The sequence below is a fragment of the Lethenteron reissneri genome, chromosome 68 (genome assembly GCF_015708825.2).
Source record: "Lethenteron reissneri isolate LAM-NWPU_2019-01 chromosome 68, ASM1570882v1, whole genome shotgun sequence".
NCBI lineage: Eukaryota > Metazoa > Chordata > Hyperoartia > Petromyzontiformes > Petromyzontidae > Lethenteron > Lethenteron reissneri.
In genome coordinates, this window is record NC_083846.1 from 1,530,561 (window position 1) to 1,543,674 (window position 13,114).

The following is a 13,114-nucleotide window of genomic DNA, read 5'->3' on the forward strand; positions in this document are numbered from 1 at the left end:
GGCCGGCGCTCGCGGGCAGCAGCTGGGGGTCGCCCTACGCTGGCGGCGCGTCCGGAGAGCAACTCACCAACGGCGACGCCAAGGTACGGGCCGGGGGCGGCGGCGTCGTCGCCATGGTCATAGTAACCATAGTCATAGTAACCATCGTCATAGTAACCACCGTCATAGTCACCGTCGTCATAGTCATCAGCGCCATAGTAACCATCGTCGTAGTAATCATGGTCATAGTAACCATGGTCATAGTAACCATGGTCATAGTAACTATGGCCATAGTAACCACCGTCATAGTCACCGTCGTCATGGTCACCATTGTCATAGTAACCATCGTCATAGTAACCATCGTCATAGTAACCATCGTCATAGTCACCATCATCATAGTCACCATACCCGTTGTCATCACTACTGAGAGAGAGAAATAATCGCGGAGGTCAGGCACAGTCACACACAGAGGTCACGGCGAGGTCGCGTAGATGTCACGGCAAGGTCAGAAATAGGCCGGTGACAGGGCCAGGCGCAGACTCTGGGGGCGAGTTTTTTTATAACCGAGGTCGGGTCGAGGTCGGGTCGAGGTTTAGGCGTCGGCCGTGGCGGCGGGGGGAGCCTCACCGTGCGAGCGCCGTGTGGTGTTGCCGCAGGTCGCTCACCACCAACCGCAGCAGGGCAAGAGCAACGGCTCCAGCGACCGGCAGCAGCAACAGCAGCAGCAGAAGGGTGAGCGTGGGGGCGGTGTCCCCCCGAGTGGGACGGCTCGCCCCGCCCCGGTGTCGCCGGCCCGTCCGCGTGGTGTCCGCGTGGTGTCCACCGCCCTGGCGTTCACGCGTCCCCGTGCGAGCGCGTGTCCCGGTGCCCGTGCGTCACGGTGCGTGCGTGGCCGTGTGAATCTTGTGTGTGAATCTCGACCTGAAGCTTTCCTGACTGCAGGAATTAATATTCTTTGGGTCTTTCGGTAAAGTCACGTCGATAGGTTCAAAGGAAATAACAAAAAAACTACGATGTTTCCATCGCAACACAAGCGGTCGTCACCGCTTCTGTTTTGTTATTTTGAGTTATTTTCTTTGAACCTATCGACGTGACTTTACCGAAAGACCCAAAAAAATATTTGCGTGTGAATGTTCGTACGTACGTTCATCCCTGTGTGTGGTGTTTCCGCCGTGCCCCTTCGTGCTTGTGCGTCCTGGTGCTCGTGCGCTCACACGCGTCCTTGCGTGCACGTGCGTGTCTCTGTGGCCTTGTGTCCACGCGTCTGAGGTGTCCGCGTGTCGTCACAACCCGGTGCATCCCCGGGTCTCCTTGTCCTCCTGTTTCATCATCGTGTGTCTCCCGTGTGTCCCCGCATGTCTCCCGCGTGTCCCCACGTGTCCCCGTGTGTCCCTGTGTGTCTCCCGTGTGTCCCTGTGTCTCCCGTGTGTCCCCACGTGTCCCTGTGCGGCGGTGGTTGTCTCCCCCAGTCTTCACGTCGCTTGTCGGAGTTGTCCCCCCGCTGTCCAGCCGGGACAGATGCAGTCGACCACCATCGCCTCCTACGTCACGCTGCGTCGCGCCAAGTCGAATGGGGCCAAGGCAAGTTGCGCGTTCTATCCACCCGCCGCTCCGCTCGTTGTTGTGAGCGTCGCTCGTTGTTTGTGAGCGTCGCTCGTTGTTTGTGAGCGTCGCTCGTTGTTTGTGAGCGTCACTCATCGTTGCGAGTGTCACTCATTGTTGAGACCGTTTGCTCATCGTTGCGAGCGTCCGCCCGTTTGTCACCACCATCGTCATCATCGTCGCCATTCATCGCCATCGTGGCCGTCATCATCGTCATCGTGGTCTTCGTCATTGCTAGGAGCGGCCCAAGAGCGCGATGGACGCGCTGTACCCGGCGGGCGGTCCCGCGGGCGGTGCCGGCCGGGGCAAGATGAGCGTTGAGGGAGCAACTGGAGCGGCTCAAGCTCAACCAGAAGGCGGCGGCGGTGGCAGCCGGGGGGGGCGGTGGCGGGGGGGACGCGGCGACGACGACGGTGACCCCGCGGGGGGGTCGGGCCGCGCCGCTCCGCGCCGACGCGGCCACACGATGACGCTCGACCGCCGGACCATCCTGGCGGCGCAGTCGCCCGCTCGGCCCCGCGTCCGTGGACGTCTCGCAGGTGTGTGTGTGTGTGAGGTGTTTGGGGTTGCCACGTGCCCTGTGTGTGTGTGTGCCCTGTGTGTGTGTGCCCTGTGTGTGTGTCCTGTGTGTGTGTGTGCCCTGTGTGTGTGTGCCCTGTGTGTGTGTGGTACCCTGTGTGTGTGTCCTGGTGGTGTGTCCTGTGTGTGTGTGTGTGTGCCCTGTGTGTGTGTGGGTTGGGGCTGGCACGTGCCGTGTGTGTGTGTGTGCATTGTGTGTGTGTGGGTTGGGGCTGGCACGTGCCCTGGGTGTGTGTGCCCTGTGTGTGTGTGGGTTGGGGCTGGCATGTCCTCGTGTGCCGTGCCGACCATCATAGGTGCTGCTACTCGCTCGCAGCATTTGCCGCCAACAGTCTGTTTGTTGGCACAGTCGGGGGGCACAGGTGGTGCATCTGCCAGTCTATCTCAGTCAGTCAACCTATGGCACGTACAAAGGTAACACAGAGCGAGGACGGCCCTCCCAGTCAGTCGACACGTTACACTAGGTGTAGGCTTTGTGGATTTTTGCGCCGTTGCTCCGTTGAGGTGCCGCCATTCCGCGTTATTACCACTCTGTGGGCCTGGCGTCAACAAATATGGTACATTTTATCGCGGTGAAGACACCATGGCGAGACGGTGGGCCATGAGGCCCGTGGGCATGAGACATTGGTGAAGACACTGGGTGAGACACTGGGTGAGACACTGGGTGAGACACTGGGTGAGACACTGGGTGAGACACTGGGTGAGACACTGGGTGAGACACTGGGTGAGACACTGGGTGAGACACTGGGTGAGACACTGGGTGAGACACTGGTGAGACCTGGGTGAGGACACTGGTGAGACACTGGGTGAGACACTGGGCGAGGGTGAGGCTGTGGGCCATGAGGCCGTGGCGTGTGGTATCCGCCTGCCTTACCACCACCGCCGCCGCGTCGTTGCAGCTCATGAAGGTGAGCCAGCGCAAGGACGACCTGGACATCGCCGAGTTGGAGCGCGCCGTGCAGGACGCGTCGGCGCCCGAGACGCCGGCGCAGGAGATCGCGCGGCTCCGCACCGCCGGCACGGAGCTCGACGGCAGCTACGACCCGGGGTCAGAGGTGAGACGCAGCCGGGGGTCAGGGGTGAGACACGGTGAGGGTCAGAGGTGAGACACAGCCGGGGTTAGGGGTGAGACACGGTGAGGGTCAGAGGTGAGACGCAGCCACGTCCTGGGTGAAAGTCGGTGGTGAGATGGCGGGGGTCATAGGGGTGGCACGCAGCCGGGGTCAGAGGTGAGACACAGCCGGGGTCAGGGTGAGACACGGTGAGGGTCAGGGGTGAGAGACGGCCAAGGTCAGAGGTGGTCCAGGGTTATAGGTCAGTGGGTGGAGATCCGGGTCTGGATTGAGAGATATATCTGGTTGGTGAGTGAGAAGAGGCGGGGGGAGGTGTTGGGGGCGGTGAGAGATGTGCGCTTGGCGGTGATGCTTCAAATGCTGCTGAGAGTTCTGGGTTTTTGGGTTCCAATCAGGAGCCGGAGGTCGGGCAGGAGGTCACGGAGAGAGAGATCCTAATCTGAGCATTGTTCTGTGTCTGTTGGTGATCACAGCCATAAAGGGCAATGGTAGCGTTTGTCGTGATGTTGAAAATGATTGTGATTATAGCAATGATAATTATGTCTATGATGATGGCGAAGGCAGCAATGATAACCGTAGTTACGACAACGATGACGATTGCCATGACGATGACCGTATTAACGAGCGTGGTTATGATGTTTGCAACGGTATTTGACGGTGACGATGATGTTACCGTTGATAATGGGAGCGATGATGTTGACGACGAGCCGGTTATGCCCCTCCCCCCGCCCGCCCCTCCCCCCGGCCAGCAGGTGTCCCCCCCTCGTCACCACGTGATGGTGCCCGAGCGCTACGTGGACGAGGACCCCGAGGAGCCGCTGAGCCCCCTGGAAATGGAGGCGCGGCAGAAGAACGTGGAGCGGATCAAGGCGATGCTCGCCAAGTCCAGGTACAGCGTTGTCGCACACGTGTCGTCACATTGCTTTTATGGCTTTACTTTGGTGATTTCGAACAGTTTTCGGTTTGTCCATGTTGTTTGTTGTAGTACAGAGTTAGACTGATGGCCTTAATCTAAGTTGTCTTGTGGTTGTTGTTGTTTGACTTGCATCCCACTGGGATTTTGCACACAGCGTTGGTGTACGGTGTTTTTTCTGCAATATTTTGCTGTCTTTTCTTGGATTTTCTGTTTGCACTTAGTCACATAGTCACTTAAAGATGTTTTCTTGTTCATGTTTTTGGTTTTTTTGTTTGTTGCGGTTGCACCCGATTCAAGAGCCGAATGGCTCACAGGGCTATACATAATAAATGAACTTGAACTTGAACGCACACGCGTCACGACGCTTCACAGTATTAACCGGGGCCGCCTTCCGGTTTCAAACCGCGGACCACCGCGACCGCCCGCCCACCATCACGTTGCCCCGCCCCCCTCCGCGTCGCCAGCGTGCAGAACGTGGCGCCGCTGCCGTCGCCGGCGAGCCGCGAGGTGGCGCAGGGCAAGGTGGAGGCGCACGTGCAGGAGCAGGAGGCATCATCAGCATGTCGTGCGCCCTCGCCGCGGAGGCGTGCCAGCGGAGCAAGGCCGTGGCCGGTACGGCACCACCGCCGCCGCGGGCAGCACGGCCACGCATCGGCAGAACTCGGCGCGCGGTATTCCGTGGGTCACCTTCACCGGGGTTTCGCGCCTCGCCGTTTGTTCACCGGGTCGCTGGTAAAATGCAGTGGGCGGCACTGGACAGAGGTCGCAAACGGGTTTTGATTCCCTATCCGTACCCGTACCCTACCCGAAATGAGTGACAAACGGTGACTCACCAGTGACTCACCAGTGACTCACCAGTGACTCACAGCCTACCCGTACCCGGCCGCACCAGGGTCGCAAACGGCTACCCGTACCCGTACCCGGCCAGGTACGGGTAGCCGGGTATCGGGTAGGGTACGGGTATCGAGTACCCGGTTGCGACCTCTGGCACTCGACCGGTTCGTAGCCGCGGCCGGAGCGGGGCGTATACCGGACGTGCGGTGTGTGCCGGAGCGAGGGTTTATTTTCGGGTGACCGACCCGGCCGACGCGAGACTCCGCGTTCCTCACGCCTGTCGCTCCGCTCTCTGGTTTTGTTTCCTGCCGCCCGACAGCCAAACTCACTTCCCGACGAAGGGGGCCTCCCCTTCCCAGGAGCATCGGCGCCCGGCGGCGGGAGCCATTTTGCGTTTGTTTAGAACGCCAAGGTTTCCGCTCAGCTCAGCGGTGAGAGACTCACTCGCTCACCCACTTGCTAACCCACTCGCTCACCCACTTGCTCGCTTGCTCGCTCACCCGCTCGCTCACTCACTCACCCACTCTATAATCCGCTTGCACGCTCACCCAATCGCTCAACCCGCTCGCTCATGGACTTTCTCACCCACTCGCTCGCTTGCTCAGGCACTCGCACATCCACACGCTCGCTCACCCGCTCCCTCACTAGCTCGCTCACCCGCTCCTCCGCTCGCTCACCCCACTCGCTCACCCGCTCCGCTCACCCGCCCGCTCCTCCGCTCGCTCACCCGCTCGCTCACCCGCTCGCTCACCCACTCGCTCACCCGCCCGCTCCTCTGCTCGCTCACCCAATCGCTCAACCACTCGCTCACCCACTCGCTCACCCGCTCGCTCAACCCGCTCGCTCACCCGCCCGCTCCTCCGCTCGCTCACCCACTCGCTCACCCACTCGTCTACCCACTCGCTCACCCGCTCGCTCACCCACTCGCTCACCCACTCAGAACAATCTGGGGCTCATGGCTACCGCTGTGGTTGACATCTCGGCATGAGTGCTCGTGCTTGCGGCGGCACCCTCCGTCTCACCGTTGCCTTTGAAACCCCCCCGCCCTCTAGGTGTCATCCACCTGGCGGGAGAGGTGAAGGAAGAGGACGACGACGATGAAGGAACGAGAAGAGGTGTCTGCGAGAACGCGGCCGCAAGGAGAACCCCGCGGGCGGCCGCGCGTCTCTCGCCGTCGTCATGCCGGCGATCGCTACAGAGCCCCGACGACGAGCGGCGGCGTTACCGGATGAAGAAGTGGCGTGCGGGCGGTGCGGGCGGTGCGGGCGAGCCACGGTCCGCAGCGGACGTGCGACCGGGGCGTCCGGCGGCTTCGATCGATCGCTCGTGGGTCCACCCCACCGGCAGCGGACCCCGACCTTACGACCTCGCCCACCCGCCCGCCCCGGGGGGGGTCGCTACGTCGAGTGGGAGTGGGGGGGGGGGGGGACCCTCGTTGCCGCGTATCAACGCAATTTTTAAAACGAAAATTCCTCCTCCCCCGCTCCCCCCTAGCGATAGTTTAGGATTAAAGTAACCGCGGGAAAGCCAAATGATGTTCTGTCGCTACCGCCGCGGCGCGCACGCTCCAGTGGGTCGGTTTTGGGGGGTTGGAACCGAGCGGCAGAGAGGGTCGCCCGCAGTCCCGGGGCGCGGTTTGACGGGGCCTGGTTGAGCGGTGACGGCTCGCAGGAGTGGCGTCTGTTGGTGGCCCACATTACCATAACACGACGTTACCACAAGGTGTGGGGGGGGGGGGGGCAGCTGGCCGAGTCGCCCGACTCTTCGCGTGTCATCTCAACGCTCCGTGTGCTCGACAGACCAAACGTCGTCGTGGCCAATCCGCTGCTGGATGAAGGCCTCCTCTGCCGACCTGCCGCTACCACCGCGATCATCCCGCGCGACGCGACGATCCGTTATGCAAACTGTAAAATGTACGAAAAGACGCGTTGCAAGAGAGAGAAATGATCACGCCGAGTTGCCGACGGTTTGCGTGCAGCCCCGCCGGGTTGCCGAGCTCGGGGGCCCAGGCAGCCGCACCCCCAACCCCCCCCCCTCGCCGCTCCCCGACGTTCATCTAAGCGAGGCGGTGTGGGGAGTGATGGGCGGGGGGGGGCAGTGGCGGTGGTGGAATCGGCGGTGGTCCCCGCTCGCAAGGGAAGAGCGCGGAGGAGCCTGCTGCCGACTTGTCAGCGGCAGCAGAGACGGCACCTCCGGCGACAACGACAGTTTTGAGGGGCCGGCTGCGCGTGAGCGTCGGATGCCCACCCCCCGTAGGCAGGTGGCGTCCGCTGTAACCTGGAGGCTGTAGTTTTCGTTGCGAGTTGTTCGGCCTGTACGCGGAGAGGGCCGCGCGCGGGGGGGTAGGTTTGCGGAGTGAGGCTGTAGGCGAGCGAAGGCTGCAAGTCGTAGGTAGGGTAGGGTGTGTTTGCGCCGTAGGGCGGTTTTCACCGTACTCGGATGATTTAGACGCTCAGTCGGGACGTAAGACGCGAAACCAAAACTTCGGGGTCATTTTTCGCTTTTTATTTTCAAATCCAGAAAATGCACCATCGCGGGAAGACGCGGCGTGAGGAATGATGTGGTTACGCTGGAGGGGGGTGAGAGCATGCGTGTCCCTGTGGCAGGGGCTGTGTGGCACGGATGGCGTTGTTGGCTGTGCCCCCCGGTGTCGTTAAAATCGTACACATCTGGTCACACATCCACACTAACACAGTGATACACACTAACACAGTGATACACACTAACACACAGTGATACACACTAACACACAGTGATACACACTAACACACACACTAACACACACTAACACACAGTGATACACACTAACACAGTGATACACACTAACACAGTGATACACACTAACACAGTGATACACACTAACACAGTGATACACACTAACACACAGTGATACACACTAACACACAGGTGATACACACTAACACACACACTTGCACACTAACACACACTAACACACTAACACACTGACACACAGTGATACACACTAAACACACTAACACACACACTAACACACTGACACACAGTGATACACACTAACACACACACTAAACACACACTAACACACTAACACACGGCCAGCTGATTTCGTGCCGCGTGGTCTCCATCCAAGCGACGCGTCGTGCTTGGGCCGCCTGCAGCGTGCGGTGGTGATGGTACCCCCCCCCCCCCCCCCAGTGGCCACGTGTTGGCAGCAGGAGAGAGGGCTTCTGCTGCATCAGCTGCGCGACATTGGAGTTCATGGCTCCCTTGAATTGATTAATTTAAGTAAAAAACCATCTCACCTTGTGCCTGCTAAGTCGAAACGCCGTCCGGCATCGCACCCCCCCCCCATCTCTACCAGCTTATCTCTCATTCGCGTTACAATCTAAATAACGGTTCATAGCTATATTTTATTACAAGTGTGCGTGTGTGTACTATTAATGTTATCACCTTTGTAGGTTTTGTTTTTAAAGTTTGTAGTTTTGGCTTTTTGTTTTTACTCGCAAATACATTTAGTCGCTGGTAAGTTTGAATAACCCCACCCCCCCCCCCCCCCGGTATGCTGTATTATAATGTTAATGATGAGTAGCCGTGTTAATATTAATAATAATTTTATACATCCTCGGATTTTACTGTGAAACACAGATCTCGTTGGGGAGGAGGAGGGGGCGGTGCGGAGTGTCGAGTGGGCGGGGCGTCGTAGTGGGTAGTCGTAGTAGTGGGTAGTAGTCGTAGTAGTGGGTAGTAGTAGTAAACAGCTAAACTAATGCATCGCTTCCACTCGCTCGAGTGCTCAGCCCCCCCTCCTTCCCTCCCCCTGCTTCCCACCCCCCTCCCCCCCCCCCGTCCTCCTTCCCCCCCCTCTCCTTCCCCCCCCTCCTTCCCTCCTCCTCCCCCCCTCCTTCTTCCCCCCCTCTCCCCCCCCTCCTCCTCCCCTCGCCCTCCTCTCCCCCTCCGCATCCCCCTCCTCTAAGGCGCTGGCTGTCACCGCCAGCCGCGCCTTTGCAGCGATCTCAACGAGGATGGGGGAAGGGAAGTCGCCGTGGTAGCGAACGAGCGGTCGCAGCACGACCGCTGCCCACCCATGCTGTGTCAGCTCGCCACAGTCGCCACCATCGTCACCATCGTCACCGCCAACTTCATTACCAACGTCATCAACAAACTTCACCAACTTCAACTCCAACTTCAACGCCATCGTCACCGCCGTCGTCACCGCCATCGTCACCACCAACTTCATTACCAACGTCATTAACAAACTTCAACTTCAACTCCAACTTAAACGCCATCGTCACCGCCGTCGTCACCACCAACTTCATCACCAAACTTCAACTTTATCGCCATCTTCACCGCCATTGTCACCACCATCGTCACCACCAAACTTCAACTTTATCGCCATCTTCACCGCTATCGTCACCACCACCGTCACCACCAACTTCACCACCATCGCCTCCGTGTCATTTTCGCCGATGCCGGCCTATTCTAGCACAGCGCCTGCCTTCACGAGACCGGGATCGGTCGCTTTTCGTGTCTTTGTATTTTTTAAGTGATTTTTTTTATGTTAAGGTTAGACTCCCCCACCCCACACCAACCCCCACCCACAGAAAAAGAATACAAACTCAATCTGCGTGCCCTCGTTTGAATTCCAGTTACATTGTTTCGTGGTTTTATTTATGTAAATATTGTTCTCCACTAGCTTGTGCTTTTAAAACGACGAATACAAAAGTAACAAGTGTTCTCACTTTAACCCCTTGGTGAACGGTGTTAGTCAACATTTGAAAGCACTTTTGCATGGCTTTAAAAACAATATCGACAGCGTACACATATATATATTTTTTAACTTTATTTTAACACCGGTTCAACTTTTTCTACATCGCTTTCGTGAGCTCGTGGGCTTCCGGGGCTTGTCTTCAGACATCGCCAAGTGACGCCACGGTCTAACCGCCCCCCCCCCCCCCCAGGCAACCTGAACCTGGTGGAGGAGTTCAGCATTTTTCACGAGCGCGCATATGTAGGCGTGTGTTTGTGTGCGCGGGCAGCGTTTGCGACCCATTATCTGAACCGGTACTGTCGACCCGGCCTCCGAGTGAGTAGCCGGAGCGGTGTGTTAAACATCGCCACTGGGGAGACAAAGGCGGCCGGGCGTGGTTTCTGGTCACAAACAGCACCCTCTCTCGTGTGCCGTGCCGGCCTTCGTAGTCTGTTAAAAGGCTATATGGGGGATATTTGCCTTTGCATAGGTTTATCGCCCACCTCCCCCCCCCCCATTCTTCGCTCACAAAGAGTTTCTTCAAATGTTAGATTCTCATAGAAGAGAGAGGGAAAGTTGTATCGGCATTCTTAGCAGATTTTTATAAAAGTGTACAGTAGATTTAGCGATCCTAGGGGAGTTACTGTTTGTATGCCCGCGCTAAATGTTGATGACTTTAAAACGACCCCCAAACAATTTTATATAACCACACCTGCGTTTGGAATATTAGAAACATGCTTTAATAATGATGATGACGACGACGATGCTCAAACAGTCGTATCGAAGACAGGATAACAACACGTGCCGATTTCCAGACTCACGCATTTTGCTCAAATTCTCTCGCTGCGGAGAGAAAATGGCCTTTGATTGTATTCTTACCCCCAGGTCTCCTTTTTTGCAAGAGACTTTAGCCCCCCCCCCAACCCCCATATCGATGTCTGGCTTTTAATGTGGAGGTCGGCGAAGGTCACTCTGTCTATGGTCGTCCTGGGTGCCCTGGGATGAGTTTGACCCGCGCACGCGGCACCTGGGTCTGTCCCGTGACCGCCTGCCGGCGAGCGAGCCTTCGTCACGGCGTCAGGAGGGCCGCCGCCTCGTGTGGTGGACAACGCCGTGGTGGACGTCGCCGCCAACTCGGTGACGAGCGGCAGTTGTTTGTTTGTTGTTTGTTGTTGGGCCAGCGACGCGCGCCCTCTCCCAACGCGCGCGTACCGCGCCCCGACCTCGAGCGCGCCGTGTCCGTTGTGACGTGGCCCGTTGTGACGTCGTCCATTGTGACGTGGTCCTATTGTGACGACGAACGGCGGAGCCGTTAGCCAATCAGATCCATCGTCACACGCGCCTCGAGTCTCCACCCCCTATAACCCCCAAGGTTGCGTTTTTCGACTTGGGGCGACAGCATCTCGGTGCCTATATATCGGCGGAAACTTTCCGCATTTGACAAAGCAATGCACAGGGGACCCCCTTTTACCCGATGGGTAGCATTTGCACCCAAAAGTTGTAAAAAAAAAAACTACTTAGCGGTGTATTAAAAGTTAATAATAATAAAAACCGAAGTGATACAAAAATATATAAAACACGCAAAAAAACACGACAGTTCAATACAGTTTGTTGGTAAATTATCTCGTTACATTGAGGCAGAGGAAGAAGATGGTACTGTTTAAAACGCATTTAAGACGTGTGGAAATTTGCGTGTGGATATTCCTTGTAATATACGATGAGGTATTTTTGGAATCGCGGTTTGTCATTTTTTTTCTCTCCCCTCTCTCTCACGAGGGGCAAAATGCAGCAGCGGCGATGTCGACGAGGAGGATGTCGCGTTGGGGTTTTTTGTGTGTTTCGCTTGAGTTGTGTACACAACTAATAAAAGCTACTCACCGGCTTGGACGGGAAAACGCCTCCATGGCTCGCCTTGACCCCCCCCCCAACTCGGGATATTCTTCACGAGGTGGGCCTGTTGTGAGTGATCTCTGACATGATGATGATGGTTCTAGATTTGAAGCTTTCGTGACTGCAAGGATTCATATTCTTAGGTTTTTTCGGTAAAGTCACGTCGGTAAAAATGTTTTATTAATAAAAGTAAAATAAAAATCACGACGTTTCGGAGGCAACACAAGCTTCCGTCTTCAGGTGGAACCGTCACAGCACGATAGCTGTATCAAGTGAGAGAAATTTAACTTTCATTAAAATTTTTTACTTACGTGACTTTACCAAAAAACCTAAGAATATGATGATGATGGTTTTATAAAAAAAAAAAGCCCTCGTGTTCTAGGCCTTCCCGTGAAAGTCGTACAACTGTCTTATCTACCCACGGTAAGCGTTCGTACACAACACGAAACAAACGCTTTTGTACTTTCGGTAAAGTCACGTGGGTATAAAATAAATCAGCGACGTTTCGGGCGCACCTGATGACGGACGCTGCTTGTGTTGCGCCCGAAACGTCGTGATTTATTTTATTTTCTACCCACATGACTTTACCGAAAGATCCAAAGAGTATGGATTCCTGCAGTCACGAAAGCTTCAAGTCGAGATCGAACAGGATACAAATCCATACTCTGGGTTTTTTCGGGTAAAGTCACGTAGGTTAAAAACGAAAACAAATAAATCACGACGTTTCGGAGGCAACACAAGCTTCCGTCTTCAGGTGGAACCGTCACAGCAAAATTACCGTATCAATTGATACGGTAAAACCAAAGAGTGTGCATCCTTGCAGTCACGAAAACTTCAAATCTACAACGATAGAAATCAACAAAGCACTCAAATGCCGGCTCCACGACCCTCCAAGTCCACACCACACAAACCCCTTCGACGCTGCCCGAAGCTTCGAGAACAATGAAAGATCAGCTGACACGACTCGACAAATAATTTCGAGGTGAATATTTCGGAGTGATACTCTCTGGTTCAACACAAGCGGCCAAAACGTCGCGTTGGCAGCAGCGCTTTGTGATACGGACAACTTAAAATGTTGTCTTCTTTAGGCAATTCACGTTGAAATAAATCTTTTTTTTCTTCTAAATTTAGTTTATTATTAGACAGATGATGTATCATCTCCAGCTGCTTGGTGGGGCAGCGCTCCGTCGTGTAGTGCAGGTGACCCCTGCACGGACAACATTGACCATTCGAGTTTCGTGACGTTTCGCCGGCAATAACAAAGACCAGCTGCGTCATTGGGCGAGAGCCACAGAGTTGTGGAGAAATCCTCCTCCGCCTGCTTCGGGCTTAAATAAATCCTTCTTGTCACAACCCATTGGTGCACAAAAAATAATTGAGTTTGAAGAGAATTAAAATGGTTTGGGGGGGGGGGTCACAGGACATGTGGACCGCCATGTACTTTACAATGCTCACAGCGTTCACCACCAACTTCCGCACTAAACCTGAATGGGGAAGTATGGTCAAACAACCCCC

General features: G+C 56.1%; 1 protein-coding gene and 1 long non-coding RNA gene across 2 annotated transcripts; both read left to right on the forward strand.

Moving 5' to 3' along the window:
* The first annotated feature begins 8 nt into the window (after positions 1-8).
* Positions 9-1,479, forward strand: LOC133360264 (uncharacterized). The gene is made up of 3 exons (XR_009757239.1): positions 9-83; positions 636-711; positions 1,449-1,479. It is a non-coding gene; the product is annotated as an uncharacterized LOC133360264 (long non-coding RNA).
* A 624-nt stretch (positions 1,480-2,103) lies between these two features.
* Positions 2,104-4,929, forward strand: LOC133360297 (pleckstrin homology domain-containing family A member 6-like). Its single transcript, XM_061578940.1, has 4 exons — positions 2,104-2,120; positions 3,060-3,215; positions 3,986-4,122; positions 4,614-4,929. The coding sequence occupies exons 2-4, from the start codon at positions 3,063-3,065 to the stop codon at positions 4,927-4,929; spliced, it is 606 nt and encodes a 201-aa protein (XP_061434924.1). The 5' UTR covers positions 2,104-2,120; positions 3,060-3,062.
* Positions 4,930-13,114: the final 8,185 nt, after the last annotated feature.

Coding starts and splice junctions, on each gene's coding strand:
- LOC133360297 (XM_061578940.1), top strand. CDS start 3,063: ATGAAGGTGAGCCAGCGCAAGGACGACCTGGACATCGCCGAGTTGGAG. Junction 3,216..3,985: donor GCTACGACCCGGGGTCAGAG/GTGAGACGCAGC, acceptor CCCGGCCAGCAG/GTGTCCCCCCCTCGTCACCA. Junction 4,123..4,613: donor GCGATGCTCGCCAAGTCCAG/GTACAGCGTTGT, acceptor CCGCGTCGCCAG/CGTGCAGAACGTGGCGCCGC.